Source organism: Pyxicephalus adspersus, chromosome 6 (genome assembly GCF_032062135.1).
Source record: "Pyxicephalus adspersus chromosome 6, UCB_Pads_2.0, whole genome shotgun sequence".
NCBI classification, from domain to species: Eukaryota; Metazoa; Chordata; class Amphibia; order Anura; family Pyxicephalidae; genus Pyxicephalus; species Pyxicephalus adspersus.
This window is the reverse complement of record NC_092863.1, coordinates 19,988,490-20,012,236: the sequence shown is the minus strand read 5'-3', so window position 1 is coordinate 20,012,236 and position 23,747 is coordinate 19,988,490. Positions and strand designations below refer to the sequence as shown.

Here is a 23,747-nt window from a genome sequence, read left to right as displayed (position 1 = left end):
CACCAGGTAGTGTAGAACTTGGTTCTATATGTGACACAACTTCAGGCACCAACTGCCGGAGACAACTTTACTCCTGTGCTGTTGACTTTCTGTCAAAAAATTGGGGGCTCAGAAATTTTAGCATCTTGTCCATAAAAAAAATAAACTTAGTTCGGAAACACTTGAGGTAAGTGGTACTTGATCCAGAGGAATGTAGAACTGATTTTGTGTACAAAGGTTCCAGAAAATGTAGGCAGGCAGGCAGTGCCATTCTGCAAAGCTGCAACAAAACCCTATCAAATAATTTTTTTTTTCTTTTTCACTTTTTTCAATGAAATGACTTGAAAATAATTCTTGCAAGCACCTAAACACACATGAACAATCAGAGACAAGTAGTTCCAATAGTCTGAAAGTCTGTAAAGGCAAATGGGCCATCAAACTTAACAAAAACACTTATGCAAACTTAACCTAAATGAATGGAATGAACCATAGCTAACTATATGCCTCAGCTATCCCAGAATCCAGGAAATTATCCTGGGAAAGTTAATAAAATTTGTCCCTCATCTCCACCCCATGATCAAATGTCAGGTGCAACCAGGTGCTGGAACAAACCACAGACCAATATGGTGCCCTGTCAGGACAATGAGGAAATCTATACCCACGTCTCCTTTTTCAGGTCTTCTGACACCAGGTCACAGGGTGAATACATAGAAAGACTGAAATAGACAATACAAGTATTGTAACAAAAACAGGAAAGATAAAAACATTTAATTTTAAGAGAGCAAATTTTTCTATTAATAAGGGCGGCTCTCTGTGACTTAGACTGGAAGACAATTTTGTCCTCAAAGAACGCAGAACAGAAATGGGAATGTTTTAAGTTTTCTACCAAAGCACACTGAAAATTATATTCCAATGGGTAATAAGTTTAAGAGGCTAAAATTAAAACCTATGTGGCTCACAGCTGATGTTAAAGAAACCATAAGGAACAAGAAAGGAGCTTTCAAAAAATTACTGTAAGGTCCGTGAAAATGTGGAATCGGCTCCCTCAGGAAGTAGTTTCAGCAAATGCTATAGATTACTTTAAGAAAAAGCTGGATGCTTTTCTAGAAGCACAGAATATAACTGGGTATTAGGGCTTTAATGTAAAGATAAGAGACTGTTGATCCAGGGAACATCCAATTGCCTCATGGAATGAGGAAGGATTTTTTTTTCCCCTGTTGTAGCAAATAGTACCAGGGTTTTTTTGCCTTCCTGTGGATCAACTATGTCCAACCTAACCTGCTATGTAACTATGTAAGTAGGTTATGACAATTTAAGGGGGGGGATACATTTAATATTGGTATCACTTTTTAAATGGAAATGGAAAATTACAGTGGTTCTAAAATATAAATATGCATGAACAGGGACAACCAATGAGGGACAATTAATTACTGACTTAGAACATGTATAGAAGTTTGGCTGTCAATGAAAATAGGCCTAAGCACTTGCGATCCACACACATTGGCAAATTGCACAGAGATAAAACAGATATTGACTGAAAGGTAAAAATCATTTTTAAAAAGCTAATGAGAATAAAAGTTTATAGTAACCAGGACAGGCTAAAAGGATTGCTAATACAGAAAGACATAGGGCAGTAATAGATCAGGAAGGCAGAGCCCTGAAAAATAGACCTTTTAGTCCAAGTAGAAGTTTTAAATATAATATGAGCAAACATAGACAGGATACATGTGTACTAAGTAGACCATATTTTTCAAGTAAAAACTGTGATGTTATAGTCGGTAGTGTCACCCCTCTAGCTATGTTATATCTTAAAGAAAATAGGGTGTTGACATGGACTGGGAAAACGTTGGGAGTAAAATAAGTCCTGTCATTGGTGTCAGTGAGAGTAGGAATAAACCACATCATCTGTGTCTTAAGGTGAAAAATAAAACCCATTGTTAGGATAAAATAAGGCCATTTTTATTGTGACGAGGGCAGAAACTGTTTGCTTTCACACAGTCTCTCTCTAAGTAAAACTTCACAGGACCAATTTGATCAAGGACAATGTTAGGGGGCAGCCCTTTTAAAAGTCAAAAAAATCTTTAAAAAGGTTTTTACACTTGCACTCTATAAAATAGGGTCTTTAGGCTTAGGATGATCAAAGGTCTGTCATAACTTTAATAAAGTTTAAAAAAATCATTTTTTTGACAATAATTTTCTTTTTTTTTTACAATTCTTTCTGCTGGTGAAGTGGCATACCATGAATTCCTTTAGTTCCTGTTACTCTCTGAGTTTCCATTGTTTTAAAGGATGTGAAAAAGGATATACAGCTTTGTCAAACAAGATGTGTTTGGAGTTAAATTAATGTCATTCTGGTGGGGTAAGGCTAGTAGGTTATAATCACAGAATTAGAATTTGTGACAACTTTTTTCGCATAGCAAATTAAATTCTTATCAGTAAGTGAAAGCCATTTTTGATTAATTGATGGTTGCACAGGGGATGTATACTGATTGGTATATACTATGTGGGATTTCAGGAAAACGCAATAGATACACAATTGAAAACCTTAAATTGTTAGGTCAATACTATAATATTGTGGTGTACTATATTGTGCTATAGTTATGACAGATACAGACAGAAGTTCTGTTAGATAACACTTTGTGGTTTTCCAACTATCTTACTGGACATACAAAACATGAACACAAGACAATCATCCATGGTTTTTGTTCCCAGAAGATCTTTATCATCACCATTAAGCAAAAATACCATGAATTGATAACCGTATATAAATGGCTCATATAAGGAACTCGCTTCACTATCATTCACTTTAAGGTCACTGCAAAATACAAGAGGGCATTCTGCGTCTGGAGGAAAAGAGTTTAAGCTCCGGATAAGGAAGTGACTCTTCACAATAAAGTCTGTGAAAATATGGAATAGGCTCCCACAGGAAGTAGTTTTAGCCCATTCTATAGATTGCTTTAAGATAAAGTAGCATGCTTTTCTAGAAGCACAGAATATAACAAAGTATTAAAATTAGTAAAAAAAAAAAAATGAAAAGATAATAGAGACTGTTGATCCAGGGAACATCTGATTGCTGCACAGGATGAGGAAGGGTTTTTTTCGCTGTTTGAGCATATTTAACCATGCTTTATAGGGGGCTTTTTGCCTTTCTCTAGATAGGGAGTGTCAAACTCTGGCCTGCAAGGTCCTTAGTTTTGACCCCCAAAGAATTCAGAAAATGAATTACATCTGGCTCGCCTGTCCGCTACTACATATTGCAGCAAGTGATGTCGCTACTACAATTCCCAGCATCACTCGCATCTATAGACCAGCGGCCTATGCGTGGCCCCGCATTGTTGTTCTGTTCTATTGACTGTTCTATAGACGCCGGGTAAGTAATGCCGGGAATTGTAGTCTCAGCATCACTCGCATCTATGGAACAGTAGGTGAGATATCTCTGCCTCTCCCTGCCCCCCTCTCACACATCAGGGGCCCCTACAGTAATACATTGTAACTAGTTCTGCATGCAAATGATAGAAGCGGCACAACGGTTAATTTGAATCTTCTATATCAGGCAGTACCAGCAGCAGGGAAACAATGGGTTATATCCTCCCAACTGTATTTCTATGATTGTAGTACATAGCTGGAAGGACATACAGTCAGTATTAGGCTGAGGATATAATATAGTGTGCTGGAACATGCACAGAGAATCTCTATTCATTTCCTTACAGATGGCAGGATCCACATGAATCTCCATGTTAATGCCTCACATCATCATTTTCAATATATGCAATACATTGCATTATTCCTGTACACCCATCATGTGACACAAAGCCTAGGCAATTATCACACATGGTCCCTGACTACCAGGGGCATTGTGTTTCTTTCAATACATTAGAGACTGCATAGTGTATTATTTAGTGTCAGACAAACTTGTGACATGGGAGGATGAACAACACACAGGCTACATTAATAGAGAGAAATTAGTCTTTTCAACCCTAAAGTGTGTGTAGAGGGGTTTGCTTTTGTTAATTATGGATGAAGTAGTAAACTTCCTCAATTTTTTCAATACATTTCAAGTTTGGCCTCCGACTTGGTCTGTTTTTAATTTCGTCCCTCTGTGTATTTGAGTTTGACCCCCCTGCTCTAGATCAACTATGTCTATAGGGTTTTATTTGGGATATGCTGGTTTGTAGTATGTTTATTTCCCTAGTCGTTGAACATAATTTATTTATGTCTTTTTTTCAACCTGAATAACAATGTAACTTAGCCTCCTGGCTCTCTTGCTGATGCTGTTATCAGAGATAGTGGTCATGTGGACCTAAACTTTAGGAGACCGCCTGGGCTTTACCAGCACACGAGCTACACACAGCCTTTCTTTCTGAGCTACCTGGCCACAGGCTCAAGCTCCCCCCCGACCCAGATATGCACTTCCTATTATTATGGCCAGCCAGGTATTTCTGGCAGGATGGAGTACCTGGCACAGCCGTTTGTTCTAGGACTCTCGGGGTCTGGATCCTCCCAAAAAAGCTGCAAATATGCAGGGACACTCTTTCTTACAAACTTATTCAGGTCCTTTACACATTACATTATACTAATATATATAAATATATATATATTGTCAAACAGTAACATAGACATCCCACTCACATCTTGCCTACTGGAGTTTAAAAAGGTGTCACTGTCATTGCTGGACTAATAAGGGAAAGGCAATGTGTCGTTTTAAATTGTTCCTACCCAACAGCCTGGAAACAAACAAAGGTTCAAAACATCAGCCCGAGCATCTTCCACGTTACTTTCATGACAAGTTTACTTGAGAAATGAGAAAAAAAAAGCATTAACGTAAGGACAAGGACAGGTAAGTTATCAGTCAATACAAACAAACAAACTTGTAAAAGGGTTCATCCATATTTTTAAAGTTTTAAGAAAACAAAAAAGGAAATAAATGACAAAGACTAGATCAGCTCAGATGTTAGTTTTGTAGAACCATTGCTTATTTATTTTATCTTTATTGAATAGAGAAAGCTACTGCAGAAAGCAAGAAAAGTTGGGTGATTTCCATCAGGCTGTGTGTGTAAATATCTGTAATATTCGACTAGGTTTATAAATCATTTTGACAAGAAAAGTTGGCATACACCCGTGCTTACTGTTGTGTGTACTTTTTTCCTCAGTACCCTATAATATCTGAATTTGGAGATGAAAACTTTTCACCATATGATGATGCCAAGGAGGATTCTCTGCTGCGGACTGAGGCCTCACAACATGAGGTAATTGTTTGCTTGACCCAGCTGCAGCCTACAAACAGATGGGTGTGTGTATGTATGTATGTATATGTATATATTCTGCATATGTACATATTTTACTGATAGCACTGCTACCCTGGTGACTCATGTATATATATAAATAATGACATTGCTCCCCCTCACTCTTTGCTAGAGTAACTACTTATAGTATTAATGACATATTGCATACATTGGCACAGTACACCCACCTCTTACACTTGTTCCTAGGGGTGATTCTCAAGAGAAAAATAGAACAACATGACAAGTTATATAATAATGGTACTCAATAGGGATCATTTACAAATCTGAAAATGTTCATGGTAAAATATTTTTTTTCCAGATATAAGGCAAATGTGATATTTTTTTCAAAATAAGTATAGATTCATTAGGGGTCACTTGCTAACAAACAACAGACACATTCATATTATCATAAGATAGTGCTGTCCCTCCTATCATAACAGCACACATGGAGATAGATTCGTTTTCTGCATATGATAGTGTTTGTAGCTGCAAACCTAGGGTGACGTCATCAAAATAACCCTTTAATCTTATGTTTATGTGGCTCAAGAGCTTTTGGCAGTGGTTTCCATCTGAAGCCTCCCCAAACAGGATAATATATATAATTTCACTATATATGTATGTATGTATATATTTATATATATATATATATATATATCTATACTGAAGTAAAATAAAAAAAAGGCATAAATGCAGAACAGTTTGCTATATCATGCAATCAGGGTGCGCCAATGGGCTGGAAAGGAAGTGGAAGAAAAGTATAGGTGGTTCTAAATTGGAGAAAAGAAGTGCAATATAGGGGATATACGTAGCATAAAACAGTCAGAAGACTAGAGGCTGAGTAGAGGCGCAGTACAGGGAGATGCTGGAAGGGGAAGTGGATGTGGGTGGGAGAGCATAGTGTTTTGGGTGGTCATACACATTATAATTGGAACATATATTCTATGTGCAACCATCTTTAGATTTACCCAAAACTATATGAGGGCATTCCTCAAATTATCAAATCAGTTTTTTCAGTAAGACTCAAGTATTCCAATATTCAAGTCTCTTGAAACACACAAATGTTGGTAAATCCGAGGAAGATAATACAATCAGATTGTAACCTATGTGGTTATCCAACATGTATAAATAGAATTGGGAAGGTGCATATGTGTGTACTCATGAACTCATGTATGTGTATGTGAAGAGGGCATTTTATATATATATTACTGACTGGATTGTTTTCATGTAGATTCCCCCCAGCGAACCTCATATCTTGGTAACAACGCTTAGTAGCCTACAATCACGCTGGAGCTTTGTTCAACAAGAAATAATAAAGACTGCAGGTCTAATGTCTGCAAAGCACATAAGGTCTAAAGTCTGCAAAGCAGAGGATATGACACATAAGGAAAATTACTGAGGGCCCAAAATAAACAGTGCATACTTGGCTCTATTCCATTTGAGACTTCTTTCTGAACCAGGAGCTCTTAGCCTAATGGTGCTTCAGCAGTTTCCACACTCTTATTATGGGCTAATCAAAGTCCTGATATGGTAAAACTTCAAAAAATATAACAATGTTTATATTTATGTTGAGTAGCCACAAATTTGTTTAAAAATTGCTTCCTGATTCCACCATCAGTTTCCAGATATCTAAATCTGACTGTTTGGGGGGGGGGGGGCAGAATTTTCCCAGTGCTTACACTTTCAAACACGAGACCCAAGGTGCCAAGAAAGCACTAATCCAATTTTAGCTATATTTTGTTTCTACAACTTTAGAACAACCAAGAAAAGGAAGAAGAGCTGGGAGAAATCGTGCGAGCTTGTGAGAAAATGTGTGCAGAAAGAAGTGAGCTGCATGAAGAGCTTACTGAAATGGTAAGTCAGATAGCATACAGACTTATTTCCCAAATACTTGTACATGAGAGGAAATTGTATATGCAAAGCTGACCCTGCACAGTGGATAACATACAACCATCTCCTGATGGTTGTGTGGGATTTTCCCCAGGATTAAAAATGTGTTTAAAAATTGTACTAAGTAGGACAGTCAAAGTCGTTCTGTTTTCATAATTATTACCTCTTTATTACACCAATTCACACATGGCTATAGAAATCCAGTCTAAACTACTATTACATGCTTACATGTAACAGAAAACAGTAAAAATGAATTATTTAAATTAGAAAAAGGTGACAGCAAGTTCTTGCAGGGTTTTTGGCTTATGGCTTTGGCTGGAAAGCATAGTGAAATCACCCATACCAACTGGAAGTGTCAGGGACCAGGTTCAGATAGGTGTTCTTTTATTATTTATATATAAATGACTTTTTCAAGCCATTAGCGTTTACGAAACGGGCATGTCAGAAAAGCAGAGCTTTCTTTAGGCAGAGGTCTGCCTAATAGTAAACTGAAAAAGAAAGAAAAACAAAAAAAAATGTTGCTGTTTGGAAACTGGATAGTCGAGGGCACCTGTCTTTTCACATACTATGTCATATTTAAGATGGGTTTATTACTGTATATAGTAAACTTCATATATGGCACACAGTCTAACTATATGCGTTGCAGGCTTTGTTTATTTTGTTGAATAAAGCTGAATTCTGAAGTAAAAACTTTCTGAAATACATTGATCAAATAAAACTCTGAAAAGGCTTCTAGATAGGAACCTTCCCCGTGTTATCTGACACCAGGATATTAGCAGCAGATATTTTAAGTTACACTACTTCCACTGCTCTGCCTTCTTCAAATGCATCTTGCTGAGGTCTCTTTCCCAGGTTAATGAAGCACAGACACAAACAGTCATCCAAATGGTTCATTAGACCAAATCACATTCTTCTATTGCTCCATTGTCCAGTTCTGATGTACATGTTCGGAGCTGTCAGAAATGGAAAGGGGTTTCTATGAGCATTCTGACCGGTATGAGGTTGGTCCACCTTTCTTTTCTGACCTGGTGCTCATTGATTAGGAGTCAAATGCGGCCCCTTCCTCATGTTGAGTAACACAGCATTGTATTAAAAGTAAATTACCCTCACAACTCTTAAGGTTTCTTGCACCATACATCTTTTGAGAAGTTAGTGCAGAAGTGCCACAGGGGGGCCCCTGTTGAAAGAAGAGTAGGTATTCGGGCTCCTGCATGGGCTGCTTCACTAGTAGTTACACCAGTGATGACATGTCAATGGTGCACGTTTTGACAGAACCAGGAAAATGCAACACTGGTGATAAAGGAACCAGAATAAAATACTAAGACAGGAAATGTGTGGGAAGAGCGTAAAGATAGAATAAGCAGTGTAAGATAAAAGTAGGTTGTAATATCGTGTCTTAAGAACAAGAAACAGAGAGTGGGCGAGGCCTACACAGGTGAAAAGCTCACTAGTAGATCACAAAACACATAATGCCTCATTACAGTGGAAAATAAAGCTGTGAGGAATATGTGTGGAATACGGGAAGTTCGTAAGTCATGTTGTGTTTAGCTTTTGCACTGAAATAGTTTTGTAAGGTGACATTTTAAAGTTACTTTCTGTAGTTAGGCTTATTAGTCTATTAAAAAATGTGTCCTTATAAGAGTTTCCTCACACCAGTGCCTTGCAATATCACTTTAACATTTATTGTGCATTGTGTAAGCATCTCTTAAACATTTTTTTTAAACCGTAGTGTTTAAAAACAATATTAATTTATAGACAACCATGCTGTGTGCAGCTTACAAACCTAACTTCCCCCACAGCTGATTAGGGAAAACATGCTTTTTTTCTGGGGAATGATTTTATAGAGAGTATTGCTTATCTTAATCCATGGACCCTCAGTCTTCCTTCAAATGATTCCGGTTATGACAACTGGCCCCACAAAGCCTTTCTTGTCCCGCAGTATATCTTGTTTCTGTACTTCTCACCAACATCATCATGTATAGCAGACCCAGAAGCTCCTGTTTGCCCTGCACTATACATTGTAATAGAGAAGTATTATTAGTACTAGTCAATTTAGATTCTTTATCAGGAGTAAAGAGAACGGGTTTTGTGAAGCTGTGGATTGATGTGAGTAATAATCTTTGTTAATTTATACACTTGAGCATTGTATTTATTTTATTCTGGAGGGTGGCAAATTTATATGTGTGTTACTTGCTGTTCTGCTTTATAATACCATTCTATTATGCACACATTCCAACTTTTGGAGAAGAAAGAGTAAAAGCTTTTAGCTCAAAGTATATTGAGCTAAAATAATACACCCCTGCCATGCCACTATTTTGTGGACAAGTAGTATGAATTATGGAAGGCAAAGATGGACTATTTCATTTGGCTTTTGCGTTACATTAACACTTTCTAGGTTAACACTTATAGACATTAAAGATTTAGATATAATATACCTAAGCCACTGATTCTTCTAGTGCCAGTTACTCCGCAATGACAGCATGAAATGAAAGATTAAAAGTTAATTCTGGCTCTGTCTCTTTGTGTACTAGAACACTGTGAACTAGCCTCACTTGTGACAGATTTTCTTTTGAATCATATAAATGCTAGGCACCTAACATAAAATACAAAATCAAAGGTCTACACCCACATTGACTGCTGTGATATAACAATGACAAAAATGTATGTGAAACAATTTAAAAAATGGCAATAATCAATAACCATGTGACACCAAAACCTGCAAACAAAAACGTGATCACAAAATGTGTGACTTTTATTTGCTCATAAATCGATAACACTTTAACTATTTGACAAAACAACATTTAAATATAGTCTATAAGTCATATGCCCTTACAAATCCACATCATAAACAAAAATGAGCCTATATATATATATATATATATATTCAGTACATAAGCATTGAGCCATTCTGCCTTTGTTTCAGTGGCTAAAGGTTTGGCAAATCCAGTGAACCCTAATTTGTAGGGAAACCCCACTGAATTGTACTGAGACAAATCCAATTTGAATATATGTATAAATGTGGAGTCTGAGGTTACTGATGACCAGCTAGTCATACTTCATATTGCTGTCTTTATTTTTAAAGCCCTATTTACAGTTTACTAAATAAAGCTGCAGAGCTGGATCTTGCAACTTTTCCAGGCCTGATTTGTAACTTTCACTTTGTCACCTCAGTGGCTTAGTCTACACGGACGTTTTCCCCAGCGTTTACCCTGATGCTTTAAAAGCCCATGTTTAAAATTCTAATGCATTCCAATAGGCTAATGTACACCAGGACGTTTCCTTGAGGCACGTTTATGACTGTTATCTTTAACGCTGGATAATACCGCTAGAAAACGCAGCATAGACATTTTCCAGCGTTTTAATGACAAGCTTTAAAACGAATAAAAGTGCGGAAAACGTATATACGTAGACCCAGCCTTATGATCATTATCTATAACGCTGCTTGCAACGTTTAAAAAAAGAAACGCTGGAAAACGCGGGTAAACACATCCATTAATTTCAATAAGGGTGTTTTCCCATGTTTTTCAGCGTTTTCCTGTGTTTATAAGCACGTAACGCGGCATAGACATTTTCCAGCATTTTAAAAGCAAGCTTTTTAAACGCTAATAGAAGTGCATAAAGATGCAAATAAACGCAGTAAGAACGTTTACATGCGTTTTCAAAAACGTTCGTGTAGACCCAGCTTAAGTGTGAACTAAATTTTGCTGGAATCTTGGTTCACAGATAATGCTGTTACAGCAGATAAAAGTAACAAAATTAGGAACTAGCAATGGCAGTGCCAGAAAAGTGTGGTGGTGGGCTGGTAATACTTCTCCTGCTCCTTCATGACACTGCTAGTAACTAGTTTTGGTATTTTTAGCTATGTTAACAGCAGCATATTTACACCACTTGGTCCCTCAAGGACCCAGCTTTGGAGACATAAAATAATTACGTTTCCCAGAATATGAACTAGCATTAGCATAATTCTTAGTGGATGTAGCTTTCAAGGAAATCCTCCAGCTACTGCACAGAATTACAACCCATACATTATACTTTGTAAAAAGCTTAACGTTTTAGCAGTTCTAATTTGACTGGCAGCCCCAGTTTTGTCTAACTAAAATCTTGTACAGATATGGGTGCATAATGGTTAATAATATTAGTAACTATGTGATTTACCTTTTTTGTGTCAGGTCCCTTAGGTGAAGTGTAGTAGACTCAATAGTAAATGTTTATGAACATAAGACCTATCAAAGCAATAAATCCACTCCTTTGTCTTTTTTCTGTCTTTTTCTGATAGCCGTATTTAACCAAAACTTCAGTTTAGTTAGGACAGTGCAAAAAGGTCTACGTAATCACTACAATACCCTATTGAATTCGATTTTACTATTCATTGATTTTTATTGGTTTATATCACACATTCTGAAAAATCCTCATATTTCTTTGAAGGTAAAACTTAAATTGTACTCTAAACTCTGTCATGGGAAATTTTTGAATCTGCTTTTGTTGACCTCTTTTTGATAATGCTTTTTGCTTGGGTGTGTATGACCACAGAAAACCCAAGAAAACCCACAGGCATGGACACGTATGCTTTAAGTGTCAAGCTTCCCAATTTTTATATTCATATATTAATGTCTACATTTGTGTGTTTTTTTCTAAAGCAATTTTTTTTAGCAATTTGACTTTGAGAAGGGGAGGTCTAACTCATTTTAATACATGGTCTGGTTTAAGGTACACACTTCATAACACTCCACAAGTCAGCTTTAAGTACCAATAGGCCAATTCTTGTACAAGTGTTAACATATCATTTTATCATAATGGTATAAAATAAATGAAAAGAAAAAAATAAATATAATGGTTTAAAAATCATTTAAAAAAAAAGGTAAAGAAATATAAAGTAAGATTATGTTGTATATACTGATATGTAATTATTCTTCTAGAAGGGCCTGGTTCTGACCCATGTAGCCCACATCCAGTCTTTGGAGCAGCAGTTACAGATGTGCACTGAGCCTCACCCGTTCCCTGGATCTGCTCTCACCAATCCAAACATGCAATACCTGTCGCTACACCATGGGCCAGACATGTCACACGGTAAGTAACTAGATTTTAGAGAAACCTAAAAAGCCGAAGGAATCTTGATAAGGTATACTGTATAGAGATAGTCTATACAACATGTTACTTAACTTGCTGGTAAAATCTAAACCAGTCTGAATAAAACATGCCCTGATGGTTTTAACTCTGATTGTGGAAATACTTCCAGTTCTTAGTAATACTTGGATACATTAAGTGCATAGAGACTTGTCAAGAGGTAGTAACCGTGTCAGATTTGAATAAAGTGGTGTGTCATAGGTGGGAGTTTCAACTTTAAATATAACATTGCTCTTCTTGCGAATAATATTAATCTACCCACTGATCTCATAATAAAGTTTTCCCTCTAACAATGCAGTTTAATTACGCATTAATTTCAAAGTGTGATTCTATGATGGCTGTCATTGCATTGTGGTATGTTTCTACCCTTGATATGTCATCTTGCCTAACTTCATAATAACTAGTAATACAAATACTTTTTTTATGACCTTTAAATATTTTGGAGGGTATCTTCCAATCTGGTGATCTTTAACTTTGTGGCCTAACTGAAAAGCCCACAGGGTAGTGTTAGACTTTGCATTTTTCTAACTTTTCTAATTATACTCCATTTACTTTCATTGCTAGTACTAATGATAGCTTTCTACTTCTCCTAATAGAAAACAATTACCACACTGTTGCAGTTGGTGTAATATGATCAAACCACTAAGCATTACATAATTCTTCATCCATTTCAAAAATTAATAACTTATATGGTTTTCTTATAAGAAATTGAGCTAACTGTGGCCAAACTATTGACATTTAGATTTTCACAGTTACCTGACAAGCAGTAAACATGTTTTAAAACAAAAGACACAGAGTATTTTCTGGGAGACAGAGGCAGGGAGCAGAGAGAAGTAAACATTTCAGTGCTTCAGATGGGGAATATGAGTGCATTTGCTCCACAATTAGGAAAAAGAAGGTCGGAAGGTTGTTATGTTTTGCCTTTATGTTCTGGAGATTGGAGAGTGGGTAGGTCTGAGTAGTTTGTCAAGAGAAAACTAGACAGGGCTGACAGGGCTCCAATCGTGTCCACAGTAATGCAGTAGAAGGTATTTTTCTGTGCCTGCAGGCAATTCAAAGGGATAAAACACTGGGAAAGGTATAAGTATTGTGGAGATGCTCTGTATTTTTTGTTGCCCTGACATACTTTTTTATTGTTTTATCCATTCAGTTCTAGAACATCCTATGAACTGGCAGGCTCCTCGCAGTCTGGACTTGCAACGTGACATGGCAGCACAGAGACGGGATGCAGAACTGGAGGAGGCAAGGAGGGATCTACAGAACGCTCAGCACAGAGAAAAACAGCTGAAAGAGGATATACTGCGTTTGGAGGAAGAGTTAAAGCAATTGCAAGAGGCCCGGGAGCAGGTTAGAAGGACATGTAAAGAGATAATTCCTGGTGGAAAATGAGTCCAATATTGTTATAAAAATCTCTGTGGTTTCTTCAGTTCAGGTACAGGCTATAACCACATACGTCTTAACAAATACTAGCCAGTTTTATCTTAACTGTTTTGGCAAGGGTTTGAAAAATCAGTACACTCGTTACCACCATGGTACTGTTTTATGTGCGGGCCCAGTAGAGGGCATGTGTTTGACAGAATTTATCCATAAACAGAAGGACCTTTGACACCATTTGTCATCCACATTTATTACTCCAGGGATTTACACATTCAACCCTGTAACCCTAACAACACTTGTGCCAGGTTTTGCGGAGTTTGTAATGATCTAATAATGGTGGTTTTGCAAACATTCACACTTTTCATCATCTTGAAAATCAACATCTGCCTTTATACATTCTGTGTCCATTGGATTAAGCTGATTGTGTTATTATTTAATATTATACATATTGCTCGTGTAAAATCAGCAAAATATTTAGAGCCTTTACTCTCCTCAAATCCACATCAATGGAACTAATCTTTGCATTTTGCATTTACTATTCACTTCTTCAGGAGATTTACTACACTTTTTAAGAAAAATAAAAAGCATATTCACCCAGGTTCTCCGATGAAATTCTAGATTCTCTGGTCTTGGAGAGCTTTAACAAATCAGACCTATGGTTCTTTGGACAGACCAGACCAAAGTAAAGATGTAAATTAAAGATGTAGTAAAGATGGAATTATTTATGTTAGGAGGAAGAAGATAGAAGTAATAAATGATGCACATAAATCTCATATGCATTTCTTTTAGGTTTAGTTTTTTGGGGGGTTTTTGTAATAGAATATTATATATTTTTTTACAGGGCTATTTATGTGACTATAAAATCATACCAATTTAATTTAATGTTGGTGATTGCGATGTGGCACTTTTTTTAAATAGGAATACCGATTTTCTGTTGGCTTGTTTATGTGTTATTGAGGAATATTCAACTTAAAATTACAGAAATGTAACTAACTACTAGAGACATATAGTTAAACATAGTTTTTACACAAAAAATTATCAGACCCCTATCTGATCAGATTTTAAATTGAAAGTACGTGTGATGAACAAAATTTTAAAGATGGACATTCTTCACCACTTTGGATAGGGTTTTTTAAAAACTTTTTTCATCTTTTTTTGTTTTGCAGTATTAAAAGATTTTTTTACCCTTTATTTATCGCTATTTTTTAATAAAAAGTACTGAAGTTCTGATGATTAATAATGTTCAGAAATGAGATGATCCTCCAGGTCGGTCTGCACGGTGATAATGAGGAGAGCGCTTATCTTGTAAATGGCTTCTTTAGATTGTGCGAGTGTAATAGAATTGTTCTATTCTTAATGTCTGTAAATCGTACAATTAGAACATAAATTACATTTGCCATAAAAACACCCTTCTTTCTCCTCTTCTTTTTTCGTGCTTCTTAATATTATTCATGGGCTCATGAGTGGGGAGTGGCAAACCCAATTGATATACAAAGAGCAGTGTCTATATTTCTTTTCCTTCTTTAGATTGTGCAAAGCAGCAGACAGCCTGAAATGGCTACAAGGCTTATGTAAGGAAGAATAATAATTAAAATTGAAATGAATATTGAAAATGTCTTAAAACTTTAATACCAATAATAGCTATTACTTCAGGAAATATTTTATAATTTTAATGTGCTGCCATAATTTTTTGCATTGCATTTCATTTACTTTACAGATGATGTACTTACTATATATGTAGATACTATGGGCCTGATTTATTAAAGCTCTTCAAGGCTGGAGAGGATACACTTTCAACAGCAAAGCTGGGTGATCCATCTAACCTGGATTGGATTTTTTAAAAGTTATTTGGTAGTTGTTAGCAAATGTTTTCAATCCTGGACCAGATCCATTCCAGGTTTGCGGAATCACTGAAGTTCACTGCTGAAAGTGTATCCTCTCCAGCCTTGGAGAACTTTAATAAATCAGGCCCTATGTGAATACTGTTTTTTTTCTTTTTGTGTATTCTACTATATTGTGTATTTTTCTACATTGTTCAGTGTTCACTTAAAAATGTTACTTTTATACATTTTCATTAATAATTATTTTTTATATTAAATAAAGCCAATAAGTTATGTTTAATGCTGCATGTTAAATATGTCCCCCAAAGTTACATGTTTATGTTTTGTGTAAAGCTTCATGATAGGTCCCCTAAAAAAGGGAGCGGGGCCAAAATTTTTAGGATTGGTCCAGTGAATAATATACTAGAAGGTTCTTTTTTGCAAACAGGGAGGGAAGATTTAAGAGATTTAAATGTGCTACCATTGCACCCATAGTCCAGTTATCTTCTTGCTCCTGTTCATAAAAGATGATGACTCTGGAAATGGTTGGTAGGTGTATCACATTTATTTCTTTTCCTGCAACGTTTTTATTTGTAAAATACATAATTTTGTGAGATATAAGATATTTTTATACTGCATTAGATAATGCATATATATTGCCACATAATGCTAATACCATGATCCCTCTTTCAGAAATGTAGTTTGCTGACATATTTATGTGTTTCTGTACCCAAAGGAACTGGCTACTGGACAGACCCAGAGGGAGATGGCATGGCTGAAGGAGGTGGGAGATGACCAGTAAGTGATCTACTATCCTCTTGCCTGTATTGGAATAATGTTTGTAATGACGTTTTCAAAAGCAGATGAGAATCTATAGCAGGGGTGGGCAAACTTTTTGACTCTGGGGCCACAATTGGTTCTAAATTTTCACAGAAGGGCCGGGCCAGAATCAGATGGATGAATTGCTGGAGTGTGAACTAATACAAATGACATGGAAAAACTTTTACATAAAAGATTTTGGCCCTTAACAAGTAGCAATACATGAATATGTAGGGCTTATTCTACAAAATTATTTTCCAAATGCATTTTTAATAACACAGTAGAGAAACTCAACTTCAATGTCAGTGGCATCTAACGCAAAGCCATTCTTAAAATATGCCGAGAGTGAACCCCAGATAAATAAGTTTAAATAAATGAGACATTTACCGGATCATTTTTTCACAAAGGGGAATTCAATCATCAAAAATCAGGAACATGCAGGAAAGGAATTCGTACACAGCACTGGATTCAGGAGATTGGGATATGTTCAATATAACATGTATTAATAATTATTAAAGAATGCTGAACTATAAAATGCATTGCAGGAGATAGAATGATCAGAGCAGGCGGTGATCTCATGTCATATTAGTAATAAATGTAAGATTTGTCATCACAGGCAGGTATGTTTTGGTACCCATGTGCTGCTTAGCTCCTATAGGTGTAGATTAGTATACAAGGCTGGAACAAGCATGTGCACAAGGCATGTGCCCCTTTGCTGCTGCAGCGGTGTGTTCTTATGCAGAGTGGAAGAAAGGGTCTTACCTCCCCCTGCAGTGTCTGCGCACACAGGCTCCTTGTCTGGAACTGGCAATCTCTCCTCCAGCCCTCTGTAGCCAGTCTAGATCTCACTCTGACAGCCAGAGAGAGTAGACAAGTTCTAGAGCAGCGGTGGGCAAATGTTTTGCGCCGAGACTGGTGTCACTCATGACATAACCCTGCCCACTCTTCCAGATCTGAGCCTGGGATTTGTATAGGGGACATGGTCCGCTGCCCTGGCAGGTACGCCCCCCCAGCAGGGTCCTTCTCCTGACCCTGCTTGGGGTGGCACTGGCCAGAGCCGCGGACCAATAAACAATCCGCGGTCCGGATTAACAAACCTAATGGGCCTTAAATGGCCCGCGGGCCGTAGTTTGCCCATGCCTGATCTATAGTCATGTAAAGTATATGGCACGAAAATTGCTTGTTCACATTTAAGGAAAAAGTCTTATAACTAATGACTAATGACACAACAAATAATAAATGCTAGAGTTCATAGATAGAGTTCATAAATGAAGCACCAAAAGGCGTTTTTTAAATTAGCACGTAAAGCAGCAGTGTTTCACGCTTCAGTGTCTAGTCCTAAGAATAGTGAAGTCACATGATGGACAATTGATATAGTTACATAAATTAAAAACTCCATATTCATAACTATAAACCCAAAACTGATCCAAAGGAAGGTAAATATAGCAAATGTGGTCTAATTTGCTCCATCAGAGGAAAGAAATTCCTTCCTGATCCCCAAAGGCAATTGAATATTGCTTAGATTAACAATATCAATATTTTTTATTACTTACAAAATGTTAAGAGGCAGTTATGTGCATTTTAGAAGCTTATTTTTTAAACAATAAAACTGGCTACTTCCAAAATGATTTTTTTTCCTCATTTTTTCAGTCTTTACTGTAAAAAATTTTCTGCATTTGAGACTTTTTCTCCAGATATCCTCAGTGTCACTCCCTAGAGCAGGTTGGGCCATGAGAAAATTTTGGTGGTCCACAGAAAAATTTGGACAATATTTGCAATTTTTATGTTTTATTAATAGCAAAAAAAAAAATAATATTCTAATAAATTCACTTTTTTGAATGACAGTTTTCACCTTTATATTGCACTAAATTCATGAACTGTACTAGAGATGGAAAAACAAGGGAGGCGCAGCGTGATGCCAGTTTAGTCTTAAGTTGTATGAGGCGACCATTGCCGAGCCGTATGCTTCAGTATTGTTTTCACCATTACAACAGTCACCCCGCTCCTCCAATACCGATTCTCACCCGAGTGTTTTACTTTATTTGTTTCTCAGATGTTCTTTAAGGTAAGTATGACCGTAACTGTGTATTATCTTTAACTGTTATATTTAATGCCATCAAATAGTTTGACTTTGATAACTATCATTTCTTGTTTGGTCTTAGATTCGAATGTAATAAACCCATAATGAGTGAAAAAAAGCAAACAAATATTTGGCATTTTTTTCGTAATACCAAAGATAATGCAACTAATGATAATAGTAACAATAATAATATTTCACTTACCAGTGAGCTGATCAATGAATCAGAGCCTCCCCAGGCCTTGTCAGCACCATCAGGAAGGACATTATTTTACAAATGTATTTATCTTTTAAAAAAGTTCATATTAATGGTCCACGGAATTTAAAATTCCTTTTACCCTATGTAAAATATCCTGTTCCATGCCTAATCAACAACTATTGCCTAAGTCAGTCAAGTTTAAAATACAAGTCAAATTTAAACGGTTAGGGGTAATTTCGGAAGATGATCTCATAAACACAAAGGCTTAAGCTAAATGGGAGATTTTGATGTAGATTACTCCTACAAACATTACTTTTAATCCAAATCCACATTACAAATGTGTTATCAGTCACATTTTTAATATTATTACAAGTAAATGAGGATTGTGCTGAGGCACCAGGATGGAGCAGCTTTCCTGCATTCCTGATTGTATTCATGTAAAGGAAGTGGGAGGGGGAGCAGAAAAGCAAAACCTATATACATTTCCAGTGCCTCTTATCACAGTGAGGAACAGTAATGAGGAAGGTTTTCTTAGCAGCTTAATTTATTTGTTCACTGTGGGAGAGATGAGCTAGCAGTCATGTGTGGTGCGCCTAGATATGAAAAAAGCAAGAGTATGTGAATGTGATCTCATGTCTGTGAATATCTTTAAGTGTTTGGTTGATGTCAGATAGTCATTTTTACCTGCTGAGGTGAAATAATCCCTGATATTTTCATTTTAACAAATGACAGCATCCAGCATTTTACTAAATGTCTTCGCATTGTTTTTTTTACCATTCTGATTTTATTTCTACTAATATCATAGTTAAAAATAAATGAATAAATTCCTGACGTGTGTATATTCTGCAACTAACAGGGTAGGCAACATAATATGTATATACTTCAATCTTTCTGAAACAACACCGGTAAAATTTTTGTTTTAAAGTTAGGGAAAAAGTTAGAACCTGTCAGCTTTTTACCTTCAATGTCTGTGTACATGCAGTTTTTCCCTTTACTAACTGTCTGATAGAAGATTGTCCCCAGCAGGAGTGAGAGGAAATTTCTAAAACAAGCTCTTTTGTCTACCTGTTGTAGCTATATTTTTTTTTTAAATATACACTTTAACTATTTTCTTATGTGAAGAGGAAACTTTGCAGCATTCTGACTTCCACATGCAAACTCTTTGCAGTACCTGATTAAACAGAACAAGTCAATCATTCATATACCAGAGTATCTGACAAATGATTCTCATGGTTGATTTATAAAGCACTTCTGTTATTGAGCGCCATCTGCTGTCTAACATAACATATCACTTCTGTTTTTTTAAATAAAATAATAAAATAAATAATAAAGTACCAGTTGACAGCTGAAAGACAATGGGCCTGATTTATTAAAGCTCTTCAGGACCAGAGGTACACATTCATCAGTGAACCTGAGGGATCCAGCAACCCTGGAATGGATCTGGTCTAGGATCGAAAACATTTGCTAAAAAATAGCAAATGACTTTTAGGTAATCCATTCCAGGTTTGCTGGATCACCCAGGTACACTGATGAAAGTGTATCTTCTCCGGCCCTGGAAAGCTTTAATAAATCAGGCCCCATGTCCCAACATTTTGAGAAGTTGTGCCAAAATAATATTTTGTTTTCTATGTGCAATAACCAATTATTTTATTTATTAACAGTATTTGAGTATGTCTAGAAAATAGTTTTATTTCCTTTCTCTTTTTCTCTGTGCTTAAATACATGGGTTTCAGAACTATTTGTAAAATTGCATAACACCTGAAAAAGGGATCTAATTTATCCTGACAGCTTGCTTCTTTTACAACTTAAAGTAAGACACCAGGCTTGACATGAGCGTGTATGGAAGTAATGTCAGCTAATCCTTATCTCCCTTGATCCTGCCTTGCCCTTTACTTTCTGACTTCTGACTGGTTAGTTCCTGTATGTCAGCTGTACTTGAACATGACTGCACTGTCTTTGATTAATGCCTGTTCCTGATTATCTGTTGTTGACCTTGCCACTGTTTGACTATCCCCTTCTTGCTGTCTGGATGGACCTCTGCCTGACCACCTGATTAGGAAATTTCTGACTCCTTGAATTATCCGTCCTGCTCACTGACCTCTTGTTTATGAACTCTGGCTCTTTGCATTATCTGTCTGCCTAACAACCTTTGTATGATCTTTGGCTTTGTTACCTGAATTAACTTTTACCTAGACCAGGGGGGGACCCTGGGTCTTCAGTTGAGCTCTTTCTGTTGAGAGAGCTCTGTGATCACCTGCAAATCTTTTGCCCAACAAGGCATCATCCAATGCATACACAAGCCCTGGGGCAACCTAATACAGAGAAAACTAACTAGAATTTCATGGTTGAACAGGGACTTATTTAAAGGTGAAGACCACAGTGACAGATAAGGGAATGTTACCTTTAGCAATACCTTACCTTTACCTTTTAGCCCCTTAACAATAAGGTCAGTCCTCATTGGCAATTCAATAATCCACCAAGGTGGAATTATTGAACAACATTTGGGGAATGCTGTACACAGGTCATATTTTTACCCAAGATAAACAGTGGTGCTTGACTATTATCTGACATGTTTACATAGCTTAAAGCGTACCTAAACTCAAAATTTTTACTTTACATAGAAGGGTAGATAACCCTTCTATGTAAGGTAAAAATGATTTTTTTTTATTAGGTGGAACACCCTTTGCTGCGGCGATCAAGACTTAATGGGAGCGCAGAGCATCCAAAGATACCTACGTCAGGCATCTCAGGAAGCTCTAGCTGCTCGTTCTGCACATGCCTTGTTCTCAGGCATGTGCAGAAGGGGCAATTTTCTCCCTAGGCTACATGGGAAAATATACATTCATCTAGAGCTTTATTCAGAAAACAGGAAATCTGACATTCCCTTCAAATTCCCACTGGGGAATGTTTGAGGAAATGTCAGATTACCTGTTTTATAAATAGTCTCCCTAGTGTTTTGAACATAAATAATGGAAGCCCTAAGGCATCCTTTGGCAATGCTACATCATATTCAGCTCAGGTATAACTAAGTTAGCCATAAGAGTATGCACCCACATCATACATGCAATAGGGAACTTTTCCTGCACCTATTGGAGAATGCTATCTGCTAACGCATGCCACACCAGCATCAGACCACTAAATCTACTATTAACAATCAAACTGTACAATTCAAGAGGACTAATGACCCAATTTTAGGACAAGATTAGATTTGAGCTCTATATAACATTATTATCATTTTTTTTTTTGATAATACTAAAAAAACTTATCTCTTTGTGTTGAAGAATCGTGTGGCGTTTCCTGTTATCGTTTATTCTTAACTTAAAACTGCAGCTTGATAAATTAGGGAGGGGAGTGTTAAAATAGGTGTGATAGTCACTCTTGGTATGTTTGACTTTTTTATTTATATAAATGATATTGTGTTCAGCTACTGAATGATGGTGGACTTGCAATTTCTTCTGAACTGTAAGTATAATAGGAAGAAATACTTCACAGTTAGAAAGTGGAACTTTTCAAGCAAACCTGTAGTTTGTCTCTTTGATGTTCTTTGTACGTTCTAATTAAAGTGTATCTAAAGCATTTTCTTTTATTTTTTACATAGTAGGGAAGGGTTTAAATCTCTGCCAGAATAATGAGAAAAAAATAAATTTCTATTACTTAAGCAGACGTTCTCTTTCTACTCCTTCAAAAGAAAAACAAATCTAGGGGGTTTTAACCATTGCCTCTACTGTAAATCTACAAGCAAAGGTATGACAAGATTTGCAGTTTTGTAAAAGAAGAAGTTACAGCCCAGGCTATTCCAGGGGTTTTGTGTTTCCATCCATGAAACTTTTGTAGCGCTCAGAGGAACATTGAGATCTGATTTTGTAAATGTCAGTCTGCCCTTATAGCGTTTGGTGAATGCCATGAAACAGACATGGAGAGAATCTGACATTCTTTTAACTTTGTTAGTGGCTTTGCTTGGTCCTACTTGTTACTGGTGGACACTGAAAGAAGGTGGAGGATAGACAAATATGTACCTGCTGATCTACAGGGAGTTATTCCCCTCCAGGTATACAAGTATATTCACCTGTTAACTACCAATAAGTTTTGCCCTGTTTCTGTTCCCCTCCACTGACCTGACACCAACCAGATCCTATTTGGACAAGATGTTACTAAGGGATATTTAACAGAGGCAGTGTCCGTTTTGTGTACATATTGCTCCTAAGTTCAAGTATATATGGAGTATACTCCTGTATATAGAGTACTATATTATTGCAGAGCCTTCTGTTTGACCATTTGGAAGTTTAAGCTGCATGTTTAATGTAAGAAACCTTTGAATTTGTATACACGTTTTAGATTGACAATGTCCTCCTGTTTATTAGGGCCAGTATTCTGGCCTAATTTTTTTATCAAAAAAGATATTTGGTTTTTAGAGCAAATTAGTTATTTTAGTAAATATATGTATTGATCCCCTAAAAATTCTTATTTTTTGGTGTAAGTGCTTCAATAATTGATTCATCATTTATAAATTCAATTTGTGCAATCTCTGTTCCCAAGTTCATGGATCTGTCCATCATTTGGTGTTCTATTTCTTTTTTGATATGAGAAATGCAATCTCTTGAAGGCCTATGAAAAGTTTGTACCCCTTTACTGGTGTCAGGGTCTCCACAGGCAGGTAACACGGGATCACCCAAGACGTGGAGTCTAAATGACACTAGGTCTTCACCAGGGCACCCTGCAAGGGGTGATGGGCCAGTAGCCTTGAGGCCACTAGACTTTTTCTTCTGTGGGGTCACCAGGTCGGGACCCCCGGGGTCACCCTACCTAAGGAGGAAAGCTGCAGCGGCCTCAGTGTGGAGACAGGTGGCAGGCCAATGGAGTTAGATTCCAGGAACATGTCTGGGCAGGTAGCAAACAGGTGTAGTCAGAGTCCAGGCACCAGTCAGGGTAGGCGGCAAACAAGCTTAGTCGGAATCGAGGCACGGGTCAGGGCAGGTAGCAAGCAGGAGTAGTCCATGTCCAGGCACAGGTCAGGGCAGGTGGCAATCCCAGGAGGCCCTTGGCTGCTTCTCCTTCTGTGCATGCCTTGATCTAAAGGCATGTGCAGAAAGAGCCATTTCTTTATTGGAAGAAAAAAATTGATGATCTCATGTATGCGCAGTGAGATCTGCAATCTTTTTCCCCATCTATGTCACTCGATCTCA

At 37.0% G+C, this 23,747-nt stretch overlaps 1 protein-coding gene across 1 annotated transcript in view; it reads left to right on the top strand.

Annotated features, from left to right (window-relative positions):
- The window catches only part of TBKBP1 (TBK1 binding protein 1), a 55,062-nt gene that overhangs the window by 3,969 nt on the left and 27,346 nt on the right, over positions 1 to 23,747 (top strand). The window contains exons 2-6 of the mRNA XM_072414893.1: positions 5,130 to 5,225; positions 7,014 to 7,112; positions 12,065 to 12,215; positions 13,423 to 13,619; positions 16,206 to 16,267. Of these exons, the coding sequence (XP_072270994.1) occupies positions 5,130 to 5,225; positions 7,014 to 7,112; positions 12,065 to 12,215; positions 13,423 to 13,619; positions 16,206 to 16,267 (605 nt within the window). The remainder of the gene's footprint in view (positions 1 to 5,129; positions 5,226 to 7,013; positions 7,113 to 12,064; positions 12,216 to 13,422; positions 13,620 to 16,205; positions 16,268 to 23,747) is intronic.